Source organism: Delphinapterus leucas, chromosome 16, assembly GCF_059928025.1.
Source record: "Delphinapterus leucas isolate spDelLeu-1000000601 "Yukka" chromosome 16, BTC_Dleu_Yukka2, whole genome shotgun sequence".
Taxonomy (NCBI): domain Eukaryota; kingdom Metazoa; phylum Chordata; class Mammalia; order Artiodactyla; family Monodontidae; genus Delphinapterus; species Delphinapterus leucas.
In genome coordinates, this window is record NC_143144.1 from 79,946,970 (window position 1) to 79,971,622 (window position 24,653).

The 24,653-nt window shown below is 39.0% G+C and overlaps 1 protein-coding gene across 7 annotated transcripts in view; it reads left to right on the top strand.

The window, feature by feature from the left end:
• The first annotated feature begins 225 nt into the window (after nt 1-225).
• The window catches only part of ZRANB1 (zinc finger RANBP2-type containing 1), a 68,867-nt gene continuing 44,439 nt past the window's right edge, over nt 226-24,653 (top strand). The window contains exons 1-2 of one of the 7 annotated variants that reach the window (XM_089898323.1): nt 227-648; nt 13,204-23,701. In XM_089898323.1, the coding sequence (XP_089754449.1) occupies nt 22,789-23,701 (913 nt within the window). In that variant the 5' untranslated portion in view covers nt 227-648; nt 13,204-22,788. Of the gene's footprint in view, nt 649-7,346; nt 23,702-24,653 lie in introns of those variants that run through there. The other 6 variants (XM_089898324.1, XM_089898325.1, XM_089898327.1 and 3 more) reach the window with 6 other exon arrangements.

Below are 24,653 nucleotides of genomic sequence, written 5' to 3' on the forward strand. Positions count from 1 at the left end.
CACGCCGCGCCGTCGCCTCCCGGCGTGCCCCGCACGTCGCCGAAGTCCCGCAGTCCCAGCCAACCGGCCGCCGCACAGGGGGCGGGACCCGGGGGCCGGCGCGCGCCGCCGCCTCACAATCGGGGCCGGGCGCCGGCGTGACGTCCCCCTTCCGCGGCCCGCCTTCTGCGCCCGGAAAGAGGCGGCAGGCCATTGGCTGCGCCGCTGGCGGCCTCGGGGCCAATGACACGGCGACGAGCGGCGGGGTCTGGCCTTGACGTTGTGCTGCTTGCCGTGGGGTTTTTTTGGCTCCGGGGCCCCTCACCGCCGCCATTAGGAGCCCGCTGCTCCCGAGGCCGCCCCCCCTCCTCTCTCCCCCTCCCCCCCTGTGTCCCCCCGCCTCCGTGCCTGCTTTCCGCCCCTCTGCCCCCGCCTCCGGCAGCGGGAGTCGCGCGCGGGCCCGCGGTCACCATGTCCTGACTGAGGGGAGAGGGCGGAGGCGGCAGCAGCGGGGCGGGCGGCAGCGCGGAGGGAGGCGGAGAGGGGCCGGACTCGGCTCGTCGCCGCGGGCTGCTCGGGGAGTCGCTGCCGCCGCCGCTGCAGCCGGGCGCCGAGCGTCGGACGGGGAGGAGGAGCAGGAGCTGGAGGAAGAGCCACCGCCGCCGCCAGGTAACCGGGCCCCGGGAGGGCGCCCCGCTGCAGGCCCCTCGCGGCTCCGCCGCGGCCTGCCCGGGCCCCTCGCTCCCTGATGGCGCCCAGGCCGCTGGGTCTCCCGGGCCGTCCGCCAGCGACCCCCGGGTAGGCGTCGCAGGCGAGGAGAGGGGAGGCGGCAAGGTCTGGCCTCTCCGCGCTTCCATCTTGGGCTTTCCTGATGCGGGGACAGGCCCGGGGCTGTGGGAGGGTGGGTCCGCTCGGCTTGTTTACCGACCATGGATCAGCCGCGGCTGGACGCGCCGCCTGCCTTGCCACCTCTCTTCCGCCAGATGACCCCCCTTCCCCCCGACTTCTTTTCCTGCCACCTACGGGCTGGGGAGTGGGGTTGCGCTCGCGCTCTGCGGTAGGCCCTAAATACTTGGGTCCATCGCCACAAGTTGGTACTGGGCCCCAAACTTCGGTCCCTTGGCCGCTTCCTCTTCGCCTCCCGCGGTGGCCTTCCGTTGTTGCCTTTTCTGTCCTAGAAAGATGGGGGGCGATGGGGGTGGGCTGGGGAGGAGGAGCTGGAACTCGTGGCAAGATCGTCTGGCTCTTTCGCTCGCGATAACGATGGTTCCGTGAAACTCTCTATTATTTTCTCCGCTGTGGTTTGGTGTGGGTCGTTTCACAGACAAAAGGACTGTAATGAATACTTGCGTTAAGCACAAGGGACCAGCAGTTTAGGTTCAGCCTGGAAGTTTGAACCGGCCCATTATCTTTGAGATAACACTGGTGTTTTGAAACTCTGGCTGAGAATTTGGTATTTCAGTCAATTGATTCCATAACTCCGTAGGCTATGAGGTTAAACGCCGTCCCCTCTATCCAATATTTTGGTCTGTTTGCTCACCGTATGATCTGTTATGTTGTTGTCAATAAATTTAATGTACAGTTGAAGAGAAATCTTTACCTCATGGAAACGTTATATAATGAGTGTTTTTTCTAAAGTCTCTTTTTTTAGTTGATTTCTTTATCACTTGTGCGACCTCAAGGGTACCCATGTTTTGATCAAACGTGGATGACTCAGTATTCAAACTATAAGCCAGGGGAAACCATAAGGAATATTGATCTTGGCTTGTGCCAGGGGTCTTAGGAAAGTCATTAAACTAGGTTTGTGAAAAATTAAGCTGGATCTCTCCTCCTGGTTATTAATATTATTAATTAAATGAGGAAGTTGTAAAGAAATCTAGAATCCTGATTCCCCCTTGATTTCTGGATCTTATGATATGCAGTCACCTTCTTATACTAAAGTTTCATAACATTGTTTTTATAGGCTGTCAGGGGGACTGAGAGGGCAGTAATGGCACATTTTAATCTTTGGGGAGGATATTATTTGAATGTCATGAGGGATTTTTATTTCTGTTGATGTTTCAACACCTTTTGTTAATGCTTCAGAACATTGAGACACCCATTTATTTACTCTTGAAATGTGCTTGGGTTAGTATGATGAGCTCATTCATGGTAGCTTATGGCCTTGATCCAGCTCTGTATGCTGGTGAGGGTTTGGCATATGGCATTTAAAGTCAGAGGATTAGCATAGTTTTGGAACTCATGATACAGATGTAGGATATTTGAGGTAAATTGCCTCCTGTGTGTAACTGATATAGTGAGAGCTCTTCAATGTGCTTTATACTTATATCGCTTTTATAGTAGATGGAGGCTTTAAATAAATGGGAGCTGCAAAAGTAGACCACTGTAGCTTTTTATTTAACTTGGTTCAGTGTTATTATTTGAGCATTGCTGCTCACTTCCCTCCTTCCCCAATAATAAGCTTTTGCACCTGGGCTTTGAATACGTTTTCTCCCAGTGATGTGTTTCACCTGGACTATTTGTGCTCCGCTAATGCCTTGGGTAAATAATACCTTGCACATTTTAACACTCACCTTCTCACATCACAACATAAAAAGTTCCGGAACTCTCCTTGTTACATGCAAAGTAAGGTTAAGCTCCTTGGTGTGGTTTTCAGGTTTCTCTGTAATCTGGCCCTGATCCATTCTTCAGTCTTAACTCATTTCTTCCCTTTGTGAATCTTTAGTTCCAGCCAAACTAACTTGTTTGTTGTTCCTGTGAAGTCCCTCCTCTTGGCCTTTCTTTGTGCCTTTCTTTCTGTTTGAAACTCTTTTCTGCTTGTATTCACGGATACTCCCTTTACTCTGGGCCCAGTCTCTTGAGAAGCCTTTTTGACTAGTTCAACCCCAAGGGATCTATCTATTCATACCTCTCCTGTGTGGGACTGTTTTCTTCTTCTTTTTTTTTTTCCTTAGCATATGCTAGCCTGGATTTCAGTTTATCTTTTTATGTCTTTATTCGGCTTCCCAGTTAGATTTTTAAGACCTTTGAGGAGTGGGTATGAATCCTAAACCATGTATCTGTGGAGACCATATATTAAGCACTGAAAATATGAATACGTTGACAAAGTATTTCGGTTATAGAGTTGTTCTAGAATATGAAGTTTGTACTCCTCTGAGTATTGGAGTTGCTGATTTCAAAGTTGGACTTTGATGGGTTTTTAAAAAAATTTTTATTTTATTTATTTATTTTTGGCTGCGTTGGGTCTTCGTTGCTGCGCCCAGGCTTTCTAGTTGTGGCGAGCGGGGGCTACTCTTTGTTGCGGTGCGCGGGCTTCTCATTGTGGTGGCTTCTCTTGTTGCGGAGCACGGGCTATAGGCGTGTGGGCTTCAGTAGTTGTGGCACGCGGGCTTAGTAGTTGCGGCTCGCGGGCTCTAGAGCGCAGGCTCAGTAGTTGTGGCACACGGGCTTAGTTGCTCCGTGGCATGTGGGATCTTCCCGTACCAGGGCTCGAACCCGTGTCCCCTGCATTGGCAGGCGGATTCTTAACCACTGTGCCACCAGGGAAGCCCGGGCTTTGATGATTTAATGAGACAAAATATTTGAAACCATGGCTGTCTCTAAAAAGTTTTTTTTGGCCAGTATGTTTATATCTATTATCAGCATGGTTCTCTTTCTGTAGAGGATGCTCAACATTTTGATAATGGTATGAGTACTACAGATCTGTAGTTTACTTCAGATTTGAGTTCGGGGCGGTTACTTTGGTTTGAGTTTGGCACCAGTGGCACTGTTGTCATTCCATATTTGTACATAGGTAACATTTAGCATCATGGGCATTAGACAGTAATCTGCAGTCCCAGTTTGCATCCTTAACCTCAGATGTTGGCAGCATGTGTCATTGATCATGAGGCAGATGAGACTCAGGAGAATGTGTGATTCACTGCTACCTGTCAACACTGTTGGAAGAAACACAAACAAGCCCATCCATAGTATTTTTGTATCCCAAGGATAATTACGTGTAATTATGTAGCACATGGGTGGTTGCCGATGTAGTTGGAAAACAGGTGTGTACGTTCCTCTTGTGTTGTATGTGTGAGTGAGAGGCCTGATGTTTTATGGTACATAGTCTCCTAGCAGTAAATCATCTTGATTTATCCACTGCATCTTTGTGGAAACTTGTGTTCTTCCTCCAGTTCATCAAAATATGTTTTTTCCCCTGAAATTGACTGGTTTTTAGAAACTAGTTTACATAAAAACTTTTTTTTAAGCTTCAGAAACCTTTTTAGCATAATTGAAGCTAAAATTAATCTGTTAACTTTCCAGAAATACTAAGCATTTTTACTTAGGCTACTTGCATTTGTAAAAGGGACTTTCACAGAATTACATCAGTAATTTCACCACTTGAGAAATCTGGATCAGTAAGCATTCATTCTTTGCTCTCTGGGAGGGTGGTATTTTGGTTAAGATTAAATTTTTGAAAAGAGTCATTAGTTTGAATTTTAAAGTGGAGGTTGGTCAGGAACATAAAATTTATTTTTCAGGTGCCTAGTGAATTGAACTTTTTAGTAATGAAAAAACTAATTTCCTTTATTTTTTTTTTTGCGGAACGCGGGCCTCTCACTGTTGTGGCCTCACCCCTTGTGGAGCACAGGGCCTGGATGCACAGGCTCGGGCCCAGCTGCTCCGCGGCATGTGGGATCTTCCCGGACCGGGGCACGAACCCGTGTCCCCTGCATCGGCAGACAGACTCTCAACCACTGCGCCACCAGGGAAGCCCCTCACACTTTTGGCTTTTTATTTTGTACAGTTTGGCAAGTCAGATTTTTATGTGGATTGAATTTACATAAATAAAAAATATTCGAGTGGATGAGGCATTGTTGGAAATCAGTTGCATATATCTCCGTCTTTAAAAATTTTTTTTTAACAATAACAGCTTAATTGAGGTTTAGTTCATAAAACAAAAAATTCACCCTTTTAAAGTATGGAATTCATTGGTTTTTAGTGTATTTACAAAGTTATGTAACCATCACCACTATTCAGAACATGTTCATCACCCCCAAAATAGACCTTGTACCCATTAGCAGTCATTCCCTCTTTGCCCCAGTTCCTGGCAACAAGTAATCTGCTTCTGTCTTTATGGATTTACCTGTTCTGTACATTTCATATAAATGGAATCAAACAATATAGTCGTCCTTTGGTATCTGTGGGGGATTGGTTCCAGGATCCCTCTTGGATCCCCAAATCCAGGGGTACTCAATTCCCTCATATAAAATGGCAAAATATTTGCATATAACCTACACACAACCTCCTGTATACTTTAAATCATATCTATATTACTTATAATACCTAATGCAATATAAATGCTATGTAAATAGTTGTCAGTGCGTGAAAATTCAAGTTTTGCTCTTTGGAACTTTATATGACCTTTGGTATCTGGCTTTGTTCACTTCACTTATCGTTTTCAGGGTTTATCCATCTTGTATCATGTATCAGTACTTCATTCCTTTTTATGGCTGAATAATATTCCATGTATGGGTACATACCACATTTTGTTTGTATTTATCTATTCATTGATTGATGGGCATTTGAGTAGTTTCCACTTTTTGGCTTTTTATGAAATATGCTGCTGTGAGCATTTGTGTACAAACTTGTGTGTGGACATAAGTTTTCATTTTTTGGGGGGTATATATTGATACCTAGGATGGAATTGCCGGTTCATATGGTAACTCTGTGTTTAACCTTTGAGGAACTTTGTGACTGTTTTCTAAAGTGGTTGTACCATTTTTGCATTTATACCAGCAATGTATGAGGGTTCCATTTCTCTACATCCTCATCAACACTTGTTATTGTCTGTCTTTTTTATTATAGCTGTCTTAGTGAAGTGGAATCTCCTAGTTTTTATTCCCTAATGGCTGGTGGTATCGAGTATCTTTTCATGTGCTTACTGGTCGTTTGTGTATCTTTAGAGAATGTCTACTCCAATCCTTTGCCCATTTTTCAGTTGGGTTATTTGTCTTTTTATTGTTGAGTTGTGAGAGTTTTTTTTTTTTTTTTTTTTTTTTTTGTGAGAGTTTTTTATATATTCTGGATACAAGTCAGATGACTTGCAAATACTTTCTCCTGTTCTGTAGGTTATCTCTTTATTGATGGTGTACTTTGAAACGCAAAAGATTTTAATTTTGATGTCCAATTTATCTGTTTTCTTTTGTCACTTGTGCTTTTGGTGTCATCTCTAAGAAGCCATTGTGTAATCCAAGGTCAAGAAGATTTGCATTTCTTCTAAGAATTTTACAGTTCTTAGCTCTTACATTTAGGTCTTTGATAATTTTGAGTTAAGTTTTGTATTTAGTATGAGATAGGGATCCAAATTTATTCTTTTGCAGAGGGCTGTCAAGTTGTCCCAGCATCATTGGCTGAAACTCAGTTAGCTTTAGTAACATAATTATTCTCAGCCATCAATTGATTATTGCAAGACAGCATTCCCTGGATGTATGAAGAAATTATCCTTACTTTGCAGATGGAGAAAAGGATTTCTACTGAGTGTTGCTCATTAAGTTGCAGCAGTACGCTTGTGATTGGAATTCTGAAAGCAAGACATCATTTCTGTAATGGTTTTTTTTTTTTTTTTTGGCCTCGCCGTGAGGCCTATCATTTCTGTAATTTTTAACAAACCACTTTTAAATCCTTTTCTGGTTGGGGTGGGTAATTAACTTCATTTTTTGGTATTTAATGAAGTTAAAGTTTGTTTTTAAACGGGAACGACAGGAATTTGTATAACTTTAGACCAATCTTTGTTTGGAATACTATCCTTTGATACCAGGAGAATATTGAATTGCTCTTTATTGTCTAAATGATTAGTGAGCAACTGTTTTATAGCAAACACTGTTTATAGAGACGTAAAAGTGAATTTTTCAGTTGATCATTAGAAAGAAACCTTATTCCACAAAACTAAGTACTACGAAGTGGTAAAGAAGTGACTAAATTAGCACAAGATTAGGACTGGGTCAAGAAGGGTTTTACAGAAGTGGGAACATTTGAGCTAGTCTTTGAAGAAGGACTGACAAGTTTCTAGGTATATATAGAACCAGGTAAGAATGGGAGGTGGGAGTGGGAGAACATCGTGTGCATAAGCAATTGTAAGTGAAGGCATGGAGATATGAAAATTACATGCCACATATAAGGACCAGCAGAGGGTACAGTATGGCTAAAGCATGTGGATGAGGTTGGAATGGTGCTCATAGCACCTGGATATGAATGCCTTATTCCTTCTCCAGTCCCTGATCCTCTTTTTCCCCTTGAGCTAGTATTGTCAAGGAGCTGGGAAATAGAAAGGAGAAGTGATCCTCTTCAGTGTGGATCATCTTTACAGGTGGGAAGAGGGAAGGGTTCTCTGTCTCCGTGTGTGTGTGTGTGTGTGTGTGTGTGTGTATAGGGGGATTTGTTTGAGGATATTTGTTGTATTAAGCTTAAAATCTGAAGGCCTTGTTTTTTTAGAAATTCATTCAAATTAAGTTAATAATTGTTGGGCAACTGCTGTGTGATCTGAGATTGTTTAGGATTTTCAAAAAAGTAGATTACATGAAATACTGTTACAAAGACTACCGAGTTAAAACATTTAGTAACGACTTGTTCAGTGTTAAGCATTTTAGAAAGTAATTGTACTGGATGTTCAGATAACTCTACAAACAAGACAAAGTCTCTGTTACTTGTATTTACATTCTAGTATAGAGAGAGAGCAAACAAGGAAAAACAAAAATAAAAACAAAAAAACCCAAACCAAACCCAAGTAGTGATAAGTGCTCTGCAGATAATATAATGAAAGTAGGGTAATGTGGTGGAGAATGACATCAGTCTGGTGAGGGAAAATCTTTCTGAGGTGTTATTTAAACCTAGCTTTTGATGACAAGAGCTGACCATGTGAAAATATGGGGAAAGAGAATTCTAGGCAGAGGAGATTTCTAATACAAAACTCCTATGGTGAGAATGAGCTTGCTTGTAAAAGGAACAGAACAAAATCCGCTTTTATGTAAAGATTTGCAAGAAAGACTGGGGAATTTTAATTTTATTCTGAGTGGGTTGGGAAGCCATTAGAGGATTTTAAGTCCTTGTGTTGTGACCTGGTTTATGTTTCTAAAGGATCCACCTGGCTTCCATGCGAGGATGATGGATAGAATAGAAGCAGCAAGATTAGTGGGGAGGTTATGTAGTAATCGTGAGAGTTGATGGTGGCTTGGACTAGGGGTATGGTAGGGTAATCTGGAGAAAAATTCAGATTTTGGGATTTGTTTTGGAGGTAGTGTCAATGTCTTGTTGTAGATAGAGACAGTAACTATATACAGTCAGTCCATCTTGTAACCTAATATTCACATTTCGTTCTAGGGAAATAAGTTTTTGTAACTCTGGAAGGCTGTGGTGCATTTGTGAGAGAAAACAGGAGTCAGAATCTGGGCTTTACTTCCTAAAGCTTTGTAAGTGTGGACAAGTCATTTCACCTTTCCTGAAGCCACAGATTCCTTGTCATTAAAATGAAGATACTTGTACCTCAGAAGGATCCTGGGGTACCTTACAGGAAATTACCTGAGGGTTCCGAAGATGAAGTGAAATAATAGAAGTTTTCTGTGACCTGAAGCTTCATGTAAAATTTAAGGTGGTGTTATTTCACGCTGACATTTGTTCATAATATTAATTATTGGATGTGGATCTTGACATTATTGGTGTTAGCCCTCGTGTAAGGACAGGTAAGGCATTACCATAATTTTTTCAGATGAAGAGGCTTGGATCTTAAGGGTTTGGCCAATATCCCTGACTTAGTAAGAGGTGGAGAGGGACATGAACTCACATCTAAAAAGTGCAGTACATTTTTCTCTATATAAAATAACAAGAGATGGAACTGATCTTCCCATAGTAAAATAAAGTAGATTTCCCCTTAATAATGCTTTGGTGAAAGGCAGTAAATCGCTGAAGGGAAATATTGTAGGATATTCTTGACACACACGTGTGTTTGTGTTTGGAAGGTTCTTTTATGTCCTGTTTAGGATTTTTCATCTTAGTGTTAGGGTGTTGAAATTTTTAAAGCTGCTGAATAACAACACCAGATTTTTTTTTTTTTTTCCTTTGGACAGATTACTCTGGCAGAGATGTGGAGTATGAAGGTTGGAAGACCAGTTAGAATAATAAATAAAATATTTGAGAGAGATGATGAACTAGGGCTTGGTTGTAGGGGTAGAAAAACAGACAATTCTTGAGAAATTTTTAGATATAGGAGGCCACACTTACTCTCATATAAAAGGACTGTTGTGTACCTATTTCTTGGTTTTTGTCAGAATAACAATGATGTATGTGAAAGTATTTTGTAAATTATAAGGTTTATTGTGTGATGTGGACATATATAAGTACAAATGTATTTTTCTCCCAGAACTGTTTGAAAGTGAATTGCAGACTTGATACCCCTTAATCTCTAAATATTTCAGTGTGTATTTCCTAAAAACAAGGTCTTTCTCTTATGTAACCACAATAGAGTTATCAAACTCAGGAAATTAACATTGCATGATTAATTCTTATAAGAATAAGATTCTATAAATCTTATTTAAATTTTGTCAGTTCCATTAATATTCTTTATAAAGACAAAAGAAAATCTCAGATCATGAGTTGCAGTCTATTGCCATGTTTTTTATAGGTTCCTTTAACTGGAACAAAAAAGTCCTTGTTTTTCATGATATTGATGTTTTTGAAGAATATAGGACTAGTAATTTTGTAGAAGGTCTCTTAATATTGGCATTTCTGATATTTTTGCATAATCAGAGTCAGAGTATGCACTTTTTAGCAAGAATGCCACAGAGGTGATGTTTTGTTCTTAGTACAACATATCAAGAGGCAAACGATGTCATTACTGGTGTGGTTAACTTTGATTACTTGGTTAAGGTGTCTACCAGGTTTTGTAACATACCAGTTATTGTTGGGAGATACTTGGAGACTATTTAAATATCCTGTTAATTCTCAAATTTTCACCCACTAGTTTTAACATTCAGTGATGATTCTTTTCTGAATCTGTTGTAGAGATTGCCTAATGGTGAATTTCTAATCCAGTTATTCATTTTGCATTTATTAGTTTGATTTCTGTTGTAAGGAAGAACTTTCTCCTCCATTATTTATCTGTTAGTTTGTGTGTAGAGTTTTGTATATTTGTCTTAATCAGTGCTTTAAAAATCCTTTACTGTTGTTATTTATGTGGATGCTTGAGTTGATCCAGATTTGGCCAGTGTGAGCCCTTCATGCTAATTTCTCTTTTTTTTTTTTTTTTTTTTTTTTGCGGTACGCCGGCCTCTCACTGTTGTGGCCTCTCCCGTTGCGGAGCACAGGCTCCGGACGCGCGGGCTCAGCGGCCATGGCTCACGGGCGCAGCCGCTCCGTGGCATGTGGGATCCTCCCGGACCAGGGCATGAGCCCGTTTCCCCTGCATCGGCAGGCGGACTCTCAACCACTGCGCCACCAGCGAAGCCCTCTATGTCTTTTTTTAATTAAAAATTTTAGGTGTGAACATATTTCAGATTTTATTTTAATTTTTTAGAGCAGTTTTAGGTTCACACCAAAAGTTCTTGTGTCCTTTTTTTAAAACTTCCCATCATTCTTTGAGAACTGATTTTTTAAAAAAAATGTTTCCTGGATATAGTGACTAAAAACATTGTTAAGAAGTAGATTTTTAAAAATAATCTTTAGTTTTTAGAGCAGTTTAGGTTCACAGCAAAATTGAGCAGAAAGTACAGAGAGTTCTTATACCCCCCCCCCACATGCATAACCTCTCCCACTGTCAACATCCTGCAACTGAGTGGCACATTTCTTATGTTGATGAATCTACCATGACACATAATTATCAACCAGAGTCCATAGTTTACATTAAGGTTCGCTCTTGGTATGTACACTTTATGGGTTTTGACAAATGTAGAATGACATGTATCTACCATTATAGTATCATACAGAATAGTTTCACTGCCCTAAAAATCCTCTGTGTTCTGCCTATTCATCCCTCCCCCTCGCCATCCCCTGGCAACCACTGATCTTTGTCTCCATAGTTTTGCCTTTTCCAGAATGTTATATAGTTGGAATCAAACAGTATATAGCCATTTCAGATGGGCTTCTTTCACTTAGTAATATGCATTTAAGGTTCCTCCATGTCTCTTCATGGCTTGCTGGCTCGTTTCTCTTTAGTGCTGAATAATATTTCCTTGTCTGGATGTACCACAGTTTATTTATCCATTCACTTATACTGAACTTCGGTTGCTTGCAAGTTTTGGCAGTTATGAATAAAGCTGCATCCATGTGCAGGTTTTTGTGTGGACATAAAATTTCAACTCCTTTGAGTAAATACAAGATGCACAATTGCTAGGACATATGGTAAGAGTATGTTTTGTAAGAAACTGCCGAACTCTCTTCCTAACTTGGCTATACCACTTTGCATTCCTATCAGCAATGAATGAGAGGTCTTGTTGATCTATATCGTCAGCATTTGGTGTTGTCAGTGTTCTGGATTTCGGCCAATCTAATAGGTGTAAAGTGGTATCTCATTGCTGTTTTAATTTGCAGTTCTCTAATGAGGTATTGTTTGCCATCTGTATACCTTCCTTGAAGTGTCTGTTCAGGTCTCTGCCCATGTTTTAATTAGGTTGTTTTTTTTTTTTATTGTTGAGTTTCAAGAGTTCTTTGTATAGTTTGGATAGCAGTCCTTTATCAGATATGTGTTTTGCAAATATTTTCTCCTATTTTTTTGGCTTATCTTGTCATTCTCTTGACAATGTCTTTTGTAGAACAGAACTTTTTAATTTTAACAAATCTAGTTTCTCAAGTATATTTTTCATGGATTGTGTCTTTGGTGTTTTATCTAAAAAGTCATTGACATAGTCAGGGTCATCTAGATTTGCTCTTAGGTTACCTTCATAACAGGAATTTTATAATTCTGCATTTTACATTTAGGTCTGTGATCCATTTTGAGTTAATTTTTGTGAAGGGTATGAGGTCTGTGTCTAAGAGTCTTTTTTTTTTTTTTTTGCGTGTGGATGTCCAGTGCTTTCAGCACCATTTTTTGAAAAGACTTTCTTTTTTCCATTGTATTGCCTTTACTTCTTTGTCAAATATCAGTTGACTCTATATATGTGGGTGTATTTCTGGGCTCTCTGTTCTATTCCATTGATCTGTTTGTCCGTTCTTTCACCAGTGTTTTGATTACTGTAGTTGTATAGTAAGTGTAGAAGTCAGGGTAGTTAGTCCCCTGACTTTTTTTTTCCTTCGGTACTGTGTTGGTTATTCTTACTGTTTGGTTATTCTGGATATTATGCTTCTCCATATAAACTTGAGAATCAGTTTGTCAGTACCCACAAACTTGCTGGAATTTTGATTGGGGTCGCATTGAATCTTTTGATCAAGCTGGGGAGAACTGAGATTTTGACAATATTGAGTCTTCTTATCCATGAACGTGAAGTATCTCTCCATTTATTTAGTTCTCGGATTTCTTTCATCAGAGTTTTGTAGTTTTCCTGATATAGATCTTGTACATATTTTGTTAGATTTATACTTATGTAATTCAGTTTTGGGAGTGCTAATGTAAATGGCGATGTGTTTTAAATTTCAAATTCCATTTGTTTATTGCAGGTACATAGGAAAGCAATTTACTTATTTAACCTGTATCCTGCAACCTTGTTATAATTCTGTATTAGCTGCAGGAGTTTTGTCGATTCTTTTGGATTTTCTTCACAGACAGTCATGTCATCTGCGAATAAAAACAATTTTATTTCTTACTTTCCAATCTGTATTTTTATTTCCTTTTCTTGTTTTACAGTATTAGCAGGAATTTCCAGTTTAACACTGAAAAGGAGTAGTGAGAGGGAACGTCCTTGCCTTATTACTGATATCAGCTGGAAAGTTTCTAGTTTCTCACCATTAAGTTAGGTGTAGGGTTTTTTTTTTCTCGGTACGCGGGCCTCTCACTGTCGTGGCCCCTCCCGCTGCGGAGCACAGGCTCCGGACGCGCAGGCTCAGCGGCCATGGCCCACAGGCCCAGCCGCTCCGCGGCACGCGGGATCCTCCCGGACCGGGGCTCGAACCCGCGTCCCCTGCATTGGCAGGCGGACTCTCAACCACTGTGCCACCAGGGAAGCCCTAGTCCTTTTCTTGTACATTATTCTGTATCCACATTCTCTGCAACGGATTGGATCCCTTGATTTTATTTCATTTTCTTTGTGACATTCTCCACAGATATATATCATTGGCTGCTGCTTTGGGTGTTGAACGTCCTTCTGGGTGTCCATTGTTGTTTCCACGTAACACGGAGAAACTTGCCTGCTTTTCCGAACAGGTTCCGCCTCGCCGCTGTAGTTTCAGCAATCATAAAATTATTCTGTAAAATTGCTATAAAAGTTTGTAAATGCTTATTCTCAGTTTCTCTACAGACTAGTAAAGAGTTTGTAGAATATCGCAGGGCCCTGGACCAAGTTTTGAGTAGCACTGTTAACAATATACAGCATACTGCTTCTTGCTCCTTTTCTAATCTTAGCAATCTAAGCCTTAATTCTTAGTCTATAATAGCATTTGTTACCTTCTTGATAGATTTTTAAAACTTTTCATTATGAAAAATTCCAAACATGTATACATATAGAGAGACTAGGAGAATGAATTCTCATGTATCCATCACCCAGTTAATAACATATGGCCAGTCTTGTTTCATTTATATTCTTCTTGCTTCTTCCCAGTGGATTATTTTAAAGCAAATTCAAGCCATTTTATAACATTGTAAATAATTCAGTATGTGTTTCTTAAGGGAAAAGTATTCTTTTAGAAAAATAGGTACCATACTGTTAATCACACCTTAACATTTAAACAACTTCTTAATATCAAATCAGTGTTCAAATTAATTTTTAACATGTATATAAGTTTTAATATACACACACCCATAGGAATTTGCTGATTGCATCTCCACGGAAATCAGTTTGTTCCTCTGTCCCCTGTGATCCTGTAAACTGGTAGTTAGATCTAGAAGCTTGATCACGTTCAGGTTTGATAACTGTTACTATTATTTGGCACAGATAATTCATAGGTGGTATGATGTATGGATGTATGATATAGCTTTGTTTTAGAAATAGGATTTTGTTACTGCTTAGATACATTAAGTGATCATTAATATTAAGTATATATTTTAAAATTTGAGCTTGTCACTTGTCACAGATGGAGCAGGGAAAAGTTAAAAAATGTTTTAATTAACTTTGGAAATAGAGTATTTGCAAAATGAATTGAATAAGCAAGATTTTAAAGTGAGTCTTTTTAAAAAATTTTTTATTGGAGTATAGTTGATTTGCAATGTTGTTAGTTTCAGGTGTACAGCAAAGTGAATCAATTATACATATATCCACTCTCTTTTAGATTCTTTTCCCATATATGCCATTGAAAAGTATTGAGTAGAGTTCCCTGTGCTATACAGTAGGTTCTTATTATCTATTTTATATATAAATCCCAACCTTCCAATTTATCGTCCCCCCTAAAGTGAGTCCTTACATAGAAGAATGTGAGACTTTGGAGATTCTGGAGATCATCTTGTTTAACTCATTTATTTTTTCACAGATGGGAAAATGGAAGCTCTTAGAGATAAAAATAATTTATTAACTATCTCACAGATAGTCATTCTTTGCTTTTCTTTAACACAAGGTCATGTATAGGTAGTGTGATTAATACACACCTGTCATTTGGGGAGACTTTTCCCTTTTTCAGTTGTCTCAGTGCAAATGGAGGGCTTTATTATTTTAATTGACATACAGTGGTTTCTTTCGTAATCTGGATTAGTGTATTGGTTTAAGAGAAGTCAGGCTGACTTTTATTAATAATATTTTCTTCCCCAGGGATTGCCTCCGAAATTAAAAATACTTAAGGCATTTTATAGTCTAAAGTCGTGATAAATACCTCAGATTGGTGGTTTTTTCTTCCACTCAATTTTACATGGAAAATTTAGTATATCTTGTTTTATAAATAACTTTTTAGGTCCTGCTTACTTAACTTTTTAGGCATTTTGCAGTAGTTCTCAATCTAGATAAACTTTGGGAAGATTCTCTGTAATTTTGAAAAGCTAAAATGTGAGCAAAATGGGTGTTAACAAGTTTTTTATTTTTTTAAGTTTGCTTGTTTAGATATTGTATGTTGTTGGTTATCTAGGAAAGACTGTTTAGTGAGGCACTACATGCAGTTTATTAATTGTCCAAATTCTGGATAGTGGGAATAAGTGACTATGGGCTGCAGTATAAATGTATTTTTATCACATTGTCTGTCTGCTACAGACTTTGGAGCCAGAATGCCCAGGTTCAAATCCTGGCTCTGCCACTTAGTAGCTTTGTGACTTTGGGCAAGTTACTCAACTTCTCTTTTCCTGTTTCCAGTCTTTAAAATTGGAGATAACAGTGGTACCTGTTTCATAGGGTGCTGAAGATTAGATTACCTGATGTGTAGGCACAGCGCTTAGAACAGTGTCTGGCACACAGTACACGCTTAAGTGTCAGCTATTTTCTTTTCTTAGTTGGATGAGGGTGACCCTGGCAAAGTTGTGAAGTAGACAGAGTTGGCCTGGACATACATCCATCTCTAATGGTTGGGTAAGCAGTCCTTTCAACCTGCTGCTGTCTTTGGCATTCCTTCCCAGGTTGCCCTTTGCTAAACTTTTGCCTACTTATTCTCCCTGTCTCTGCAATGAAAATCCAACTCACAAAATCCCCACCCTACTTTCCTGTTATTCATTACAGTAGGAATTGTGAAAAAAGTAATCTAATTGAATGACTTCATACTATTAATAAGTAACACTTGTAAATAATTTGCCTTTATAAAATAAGTGTTTTAATTCATCTAACTTTAGGGGATTAGATGTTAGGGAAAATGACAAAGAAATTTGAACAGGGTCGAGGCGTTGGGAACAAGATGTTTTTGGACAAGAGAGTAGCTCTGAATTGGTTTTGCCTTGGAATATTTCATTCGTTTGTGCCTGCTTTTCAAATCGTTTTCTTTCTTTCTTTTGTATTAGAACTCACTGATTAGTTAAAAATTTCTACCCCTCCTTTCTCTGTCACATAGATAACATAGTGTTTGGTTAAAAAGGTAGCCTTTAGTTGGACTAGGTTTAGTAGTGACTGTTGATTGGTTCCTGTGGATATTGTTAATTGGGACTAATTTGTTCAGTGTGAACAGAGAATAGATACGATGATAAAAGAAATCAAATTCTGAATGAAGTAGTATGTTCACAGCTTTTGCGAAAGTTGTTTTATTGTATTTTAAATGCTGGCTTTATATGCAGTCTTGGAGATAATCTCTCCATTTCCATGTACGTTTAAGAAAGCCGTAGTCATCTTTCATCTACTTAAATTGCAGGTGTCCTGAGTACAAGGACAGTATTTTATCTACGTGGTTATATCTCTCCACGTTTCTGAGTGCATAGTTTTGTTTGGGATTATAATTTGCGGTACGTGATTGACCTGTGATGTCTCTGAAACTGTGTAAAGAAATCATGCTAAGATGGGTTCTACAGTAGCTCAAGATGGATCTATCTATCTATGTATCTTATCTATGTATCTGTTACTCCTCCTTCCTTTCTAGTTACTGTCTAGGAACTGGAGAGTACAGAGGAAGTTGATGAAATTACAGATAAAGCCCTAGTATATAAAGAGGTAGAATTCCTCCAGAAATGACTAGAAGATAGATTTTTAAAAAGGAGCATTACTATTGTTTTGTGTAAGATTTGACACACTGTAAGTTAATTTTGTGTCTATATATCTTCTTCCATTCTAATCAGTGGATTACTAATTATCCAGCGGTTTAAAGAAAAACCATTAGCATTGTAGCTGTTATTAGTTTTCCTAATTAACACCATGTTGACTTATTGAAATGTAAACTTTGTATTTCTTGTTATATTTTAAGGACTTAGGTTTGGTGGAATGAAGTTAGATGTACTGGTTGTACTGGTAATTGACTTAGTTAATTAAGGCATAGTGCCAGTAAGGCCAAGGTCACCATGACAGGTGTTATTTAACTGTTATTATTTTAACTATTATTTTAACCAGATTAATTTTGTCTAATTTGTCCACACATTCCTTGGAAGGGGCCTTAGCAAATCTCATTAGATGCAGATGACATAGATAACAGTGATCTGTATGGGAGGAAGGTCAGCATATTTTTGGGTCTCACTGATTCTTAATCATGTATACATAATTTCACAAAGATTTAGGACTTTTAATGATCACAAAGGTTTGTGCACTTGTGCCCTTAACACCACAGGACTTGAATAGTTAACCAGCTCATGCATGCCTTGCCTTGGTACCTAGGTGTTAGAGGCAGACACTTTGTACTGAGGTCTTACCACAGGAGTGGATCCCATCCTCTAGAATTTCTCCTTTTTCTTGAAATTGCTCAAAAGCTCCACTCCTTTCTTTGTTCAGGTCACTCAACATGGTCTCTTCTCTGGATTTTACTGAACATAGGGCTGGTCCACACTCCATGCCACTAGAATCCCTGAGCCAAAGTATGTATGTATGTATGTATGTGTGTATTTATTTATTTATGGCTGTTGGGTCTTTGTTGCTGCACACGAACTTTCTCTTGTTGTGGCGAGTGGGGGATACTCTTCGTTGCGGTGTGCAGGCTTCTCATTGCGGTAGCTTCTCTTGTTGTGGAGCACGGGCTGTAGGCGCGCGGCCTGTAGGCGTGCAGCCTTCAGTAGTTGTGGTGTGTTGGGCTCAGTAGTTGTGGCTCGTGGGCTCTAGAGCGCAGGCTCAGTAGTTGTGGCGCGTGGGCTTAGTTGCTCCGCGGCACGTGGAATCTTCCCGGACCAGGGCTCGAACCTGTTTTCCCCTGCATTGGCAAGCTGATTCTCAACCACTGTGCCACCAGGGAAATCCCTGAGCCATAGTTTTTGAAAGCTTGGCTACCTGATTGAAAATTGAGGGGAGGAAATGATATGGGGAAGACACACAAGTCAGTGTTCCAGAAACTAGCCCCAAGAAGACATACAGTAGGTGCCAAATGTCGATAGAAGTGTGGTTGCTTGGAGTGTACTTGAAATGATTTGAAAAAACTTTACGAGAGAGATGAGATTAGAACTGAACCTTAAAGGCTGGGTAGGATTCGCCAGAACTGAGTGTGTGTCTGTTGTGCTTGTTTCTAAGGTAGTGCCTTCATGTGTGTATTGTGGAGGGATGGTGGTACCTGAATGAGTCTGGGGTGTGTGTGGTGTGTTTGTATGCTGGTAAGGAGTTGAGAGTTTATGCTGTTACAGCAGAGCTTCAGAAAGAGGGACTTGTTATTAGGAGGATTATTTTGGTAACGGTGAGCTGGAGGGATTTAGAGAGGGAAGGCGCTTAGGAGGCTATTACAGTAGTTCTGACCTGAACTGCAAAAGGGTTGATGGCAGCTGAAATGGAAAGAAAAGGACTGTTTGGACAGAAACCACTAGAAAGAATCTATGGGGAGAAGGCAGAATTCAAGATAAGTCTGAGTTTCTATGCTGGGTGCAGTAGTATTAGTGGTGTCCTTAACGGAAACTGGAGAGAGAAGTCAGGCTAGGGGTTTGTTGTGAGAGGAAGATAAGAGGATTTTAATATAGGATGTGACAAGATATTGGAGCCTGGAAATGAGGTGAGATTTGTAGATGGAGGGTTCACCAGTGCTTCTAGTTTTAGCTCTTTTTAAAATAAATAAATTTATTTATTTTATTTATTTATTTTTGGCTGCATTGGGTCTTTGTTGCTGCACGTGGGCCTTCTCTAGTTGCGGCCAGCAGGGGCTACTCTTCGTCGCGGTGCGCAGGTTTCTCATTGCGGTGGCTTCTCTACTTGCGGAGCACGGGCTCTAGGCGTGTGGGCTTCAGTAGTTGTGGCACGTGGGCTCAGTAGTTATGGCTCACGGGCTCTAGAGCACAGGCTCAGTAGTTGTTGCATATGGGCTTAGTTGCTCCGCAGCATGTGGGATCTTCCCGGACCAGGGCTCGAACCCATGTCCCCTGCATTGGCAGGCGGATTCTTAACCACTGCGCCACCAGGAAAGCCCCGCTTCTAGTTTTAGCTTTCATCTTTAGTCCCCTAAAATGCTTTCTGAGCATTTTTAAATCTTCACAGATTTATGCTAATTAATATTTATATCAACAATTTATATTAATAAATTAATATTTATATTACTAAATATAGACTTAATATTAATAAAGCTAATATAAAACCGAAAGACTGTCAGTCCTTCCTTTGGATAACTGCTCATCATTTGACACTAACTGACAACTGAACTTCTCTCAGTTTGTTTCTCAAGGAGTCTGTGCTTGGTGAGGATCATTTCACTTCTTTAGTTCTCTCTGATAGGGTTTTTAGTAGGTGGTTGGGGGAATTTGTAGTGTAGCTACAATTTTGAGTAATTGACTTCAAAATAGGTGTATTTATTCTACATTGTTTAGTAATGCTTCACAAATATGGTCTAATTAATTCACTACTAAGCATGACAGTATAAAAAATGTTCAGTTATGAGCCCCTCCCTTTCCCTAGCCATTGACCCATACATCATAATGCTCATGCTTTTATTATTGTTTGAACTGGGAAGTATATAATCAAAAGCAGTTATGAATTTAATACTAGAAAATGGTTGCTATACTTGGAGACATTATTCAGTCTGTCTACATGTAGAGGTTGATGTATAAATAGATTCATGGACTCTTTGGTACACAAGATGGGAACTGCTGATACTGCATTTGAACCAAGGAATATTTGTTTTAAGAGTAGCACTTGTGTCTAGATCTGCTTAAAGAAAATCCATATTATACAGATTTTATTGTTGCTTTGTGTACCAATTAATTGAAGTATGATTCACTGGCTAGAATTTGGAAATCTGTATTTTATGCAGAAGTAGACTTGTAAATTAAATTTACTTGGGTATATGAATATATGTTAACCTGAAAGATATTTAGTAATTGTTTTATTTCAATGCACAGTATTAACTCTCAGAGCTGTTTGCTATTAAAAATTATTTCATGTTCTTTTTGACATCTGGTAGAAAAAGTGTACTCAGTGTTAATTTCACCTCAATAATGCAAAATCACATAGTTGAACTGATGTTACCTTTACTCTTCCATTCCATTTACTGTTACCACAGGTACAGGTGACTCTCTCAGATAATCCTCTCCAATGAATTTTAGCTTTTGGTTATGAAAAAACAATAATCCTAAGACAACGTCTTAATTCCCTATAGAGTTGGTACCGTGTACATCGTTATCTAATATAATGCACTTAAAACTCTTTTTTAATTTTTTGGCCACACCACGCAGCATGTGTGATCTTAGTTCCCCCACCAGGAATCGAACCCGTGCCCCCTGCATTGGAAGCGCATGATGTTAACCAGTGGACCACCAGGGAAGTCCCAAAACTCTTGAGCTTGGTTTTGGTATTGCTTAGTTACCTGAATTTTTGGGAGGGGTAGCCTGTTTACCAGGCATATATTGACAATGATTCTTTATTTTTTGTTTGTTTTTTGTCAGACATGGACATTTAAGTATGTTATGCTGGCACATTAATTCCATGAAGATTAGTTAATGTAAGGCCACAAACTATTTAGTTGAGCCTACATCAAAGTAAGACTTAACAAAGCAAGCATGAATTTTTGAATGTGAGTATTTTAAGTGAAATACTGAAATTACTTATAGCCTTGGATATGTTCATTATGGCATTTGTTTTTGTCATAAGTTTCTGCTTGCTCATTTTAGTTTACAATAGCATGAGCAAGTAATTTATTTATATTTAATTCCTGAGAAACCAAAGGAAGAAACTGCCTAATGAATATGAAAGTTGCCATTAAATCTCAGTTGTCCATTTTATGGATGCTTTTATGATTATAGTCTTTGCCCTTCAACACACTTTCAGATTGCTGTCAAATGGTGTTTAATCAGTATGTACAAACTAAAGTGAAAAATCTAAGCAGATAAATTACCTGGGTTAGAGGAAAATAAAGTTGCTGAAGGAGAAAAAGACTTCAAAGTTAAATATAAGCTATATATTTTTGCTTTTTCTGTTTACTTGGTTTATGCCCCCTTTCCCCCTTCAATAATAACAAGTAATTCAGTAGGAATTAATTTATTAGGACTACCAATTCAAGATTAATGATACTAATAGTTCACACACACATACATATGTTTAAGGTTTTAGGGGAAAATATCTTTCCTATGTCTGATTTGACTCACCAGCCCAATCAGCTGATTTTATTACTGTGTTAAATTAAAATTCTGAATATAGTAGTCCATTATTAAAATAAATGAGTAGGATTAAAATAGAGAATTTATTAAAATAAAGCCTTTTAAAAAAATAAATACTTTTGGATAAAGTAACAGGCTTCAAGTGAAATTCAGTTTTGGTCTCCTTTACAGGAATAGCTATTCACAGTCATACAGAACCACTTATCACGTTTTGCAGTATCTCCAGAGGAAGTCAGAATCTGAGCCACCATGACGACTGAATCTTGTCTTTGGTCTGATTTATAAGCTGTACTTTTATTCTGACCATGTGCAAGGTGGAGGCTATAGCATGGAAACTAAAATCTTAGTAAGTGTGATTTTTATTTTAGCTATTAAATAGTAGCCTCTCTTAACAGTGAATTTGTCCTCTTAACAAAGTTTACACTATAAAAGGGGTGAGGACTTGGCAAGCAGGGACATAACACTAATAAAGTGAAAGATTTTGCTTTTCAGGTTCAGGAAAAATCCCTGAGAATGAGAAGGAGAAGCTTCTATTACTCTGCCTAGAATTTCTTTCACTTTTCTGGTTACAAATAGGTGGCAGGATGATACTAATTTAGTTGAGAAGGGATTTAAGAAAATGGAGAGGCTGGCTTTAGTGGCCAGTGTCTAAATTCAAGCTATTTAAAAAAAATTATTATTACATTTGCTGTGCAAGTTGCTTCATTTATAAATGATTGTCATTAAATTATAGTCTTCATTGTATTGCAGTGTTAGGAAGCCCAGTGTAGAATCCTAGGAGCCTCTTAAATAGTTAATATGTTTTTAATATGAATTGAATTTTGAGTATATTTTAAATATTGAATATTTTGAGTATAAATATTCAAAATTATATTGGAGCGATTATGCTAGTTGTTATGTCAGGGATGTTTCATCAGTTGATTGTCCCAAGTATAGGTGATGTGCAGTTTTTATGTTCTGCACTCTAGACAGAACAAGATTTTGAGGATATAGGCTATCAAGGAACTTTATCTCTGTTTCACAGTGTTACTTTGTTAATTGTAAGGATTACTACTTAACATCTTTCTTTCCTACCTGTGCTTATTAAGAGCAGTGGATAATTAGCACGTTTAGGCTGCTTTTCTCCCTTAGCAAGAATGATAGAATTGACTGATTTTCTGAATTCTTTAGTGAATCAAACATTGTGGTACTATACCTAGATAGCATAATAATCTATGTTGCTCATAATTTGAGAATGGCTATGTGTTTAAGATACTTGGTTTGTGTTCTGTCCCTTCCCTTTGAATCTTTTAACTATTGGTTGTTTTTCTAAATTGATGGTGATGACCTGGCTGAGATTAAACATTTCTGTTAGAGGATTCCTGATTTAACCTCATTCCCTCTTAGAATAAACCTCCCTTTATCTTCTGCCTTTTCTCTTGCATTCCAAAGTACAGTTTCATTAAATCCCCAGGTCTAAGATTTTTCTTTGGGAACTTATGTCCAGTATTTCTCTGGAAATTTTAAGAAAAGGTAGTTGAGTGTGAAATGTTACATGCATCTTTTGAGAAATTGAGGTTTTATAAGTTGAAGGGTACTTTTATATTTTGGGCATGTTTTCAGGGGTGGGATTATGTAGTTATTGTTTTAATAACCATGTCCTAATTATTTATAGCTTCCTGCCTGACATAACTCACTTCAAGAAGTGCACAATGTCAGAACGTGGAATTAAGTGGGCTTGTGAATACTGTACGTATGAAAACTGGCCATCTGCAATCAAGTGTACTATGTGTCGTGCCCAAAGACCTAGTGGAACAATAATTACAGAAGATCCATTTAAAAGTGGTTCAAGTGATGTCGGTAGAGATTGGGATCCTTCCGGCACCGAAGGAGGAAGTAGTCCTTTGATATGTCCAGACTCCAGTGCAAGACCAAGGGTTAAGTCTTCGTACAGCATGGAAAATGCGAATAAATGGTCATGCCACATGTGCACATATTTGAACTGGCCACGAGCAATCAGATGCACTCAGTGTTTATCCCAGCGTAGGACCAGGAGTCCCACAGAATCTCCTCAATCCTCAGGATCTGGCTCAAGACCAGTTGCTTTTTCTGTTGACCCTTGCGAGGAATACAATGATAGAAATAAACTGAACACAAGGACCCAGCATTGGACTTGTTCTATTTGCACATATGAAAACTGGGCCAAAGCTAAAAAATGTGTTGTTTGCGATCATCCCAGGCCTAATAATATTGAAGCAATCGAGTTGGCAGAGACGGAAGAGGCTTCTTCAATAATAAATGAGCAAGACAGAGCTCGATGGAGAGGAAGCTGTAGCAGTGGCAACAGCCAAAGAAGATCACCGCCGACTACGAAACGGGACTCTGAGATGAAAATGGATTTTCAGAGGATTGAGTTGGCTGGTGCTGTTGGCAGCAAGGAGGAACTTGAAGTGGACTTCAAAAAACTAAAGCAAATTAAAAACAGGATGAAAAAGACTGATTGGCTATTCCTCAATGCTTGTGTGGGTAAGTTTCTTCATTTTTTGAATGGGATGGGAAAAGATATTAAAAATGACATGAAAGATATAAGGAAGGTCAGTATTATTTAGTATTTAGTTCATTCAGCATGATAGCTATAATCCCAGTATGCATGCATAAGAATCTCTGTATTTGTGATCTTGTCATAACGTTGTCTTAAATTGCCTCCCATTTCATTGTGCATGTGTCTTTCCATCATTAGAAAAACTTTTAAGTTATAGCAAAGATTTTTACATATCAGTAGTAAACCGTATACCTGGAGTTTAAAACTGCTACTCTATTTATTGTAACAAGATGTGACTGAGGAACACCAGCTGCTGCTTCAGAGTGTTTGTAAACAGTGTGAGCATCTTGTGATGATAGAAGCTTTAGTCAGATGTTAAAAATATCACAAAAATGTGTGACTCCAAGAAGTTGAACAAACATAATATTGACCTTGAAAATACTGATGTTAATTTAACATGAATGTCATGTAGTGAATATTTGCAAACTTTATGGAACTGATTTCACGTGGCCAGCTGAGTCCATAGTTCAAATTATGATTTGTGTGTTTTGTGTTTTAGTGCTTTCCTAAGGAAATTCTGGATATTGGTCTCAGTCTCTGGCTCAGAGCTGTTCAGGGACAGAGACGTGTTGAGAGTAAGGTTTCCTCCAGTTATTGACCTTGTGAGTTAGTTATTCGTCATGTACTTCATAGAAGCAGTTGCTTGACTCCTCTGTATTTTTTTCCCTCCCCCTCTCGTTTTTTTGAATAGGTTAGCTATTTGAATTATATGATTTAAATTATTTGGATGGGGTGCTTACTTTGACATTAAGTTTTGTAAAGAAAATTTTGAGTAACTACTAAAGTTAAATCTGTGTGGAACCATAGCTAAGCCTTCAACATGGCTTAGCTGTGTATATATATTTTTTCAGTACTAATTTCTTTTGTTTATCACCC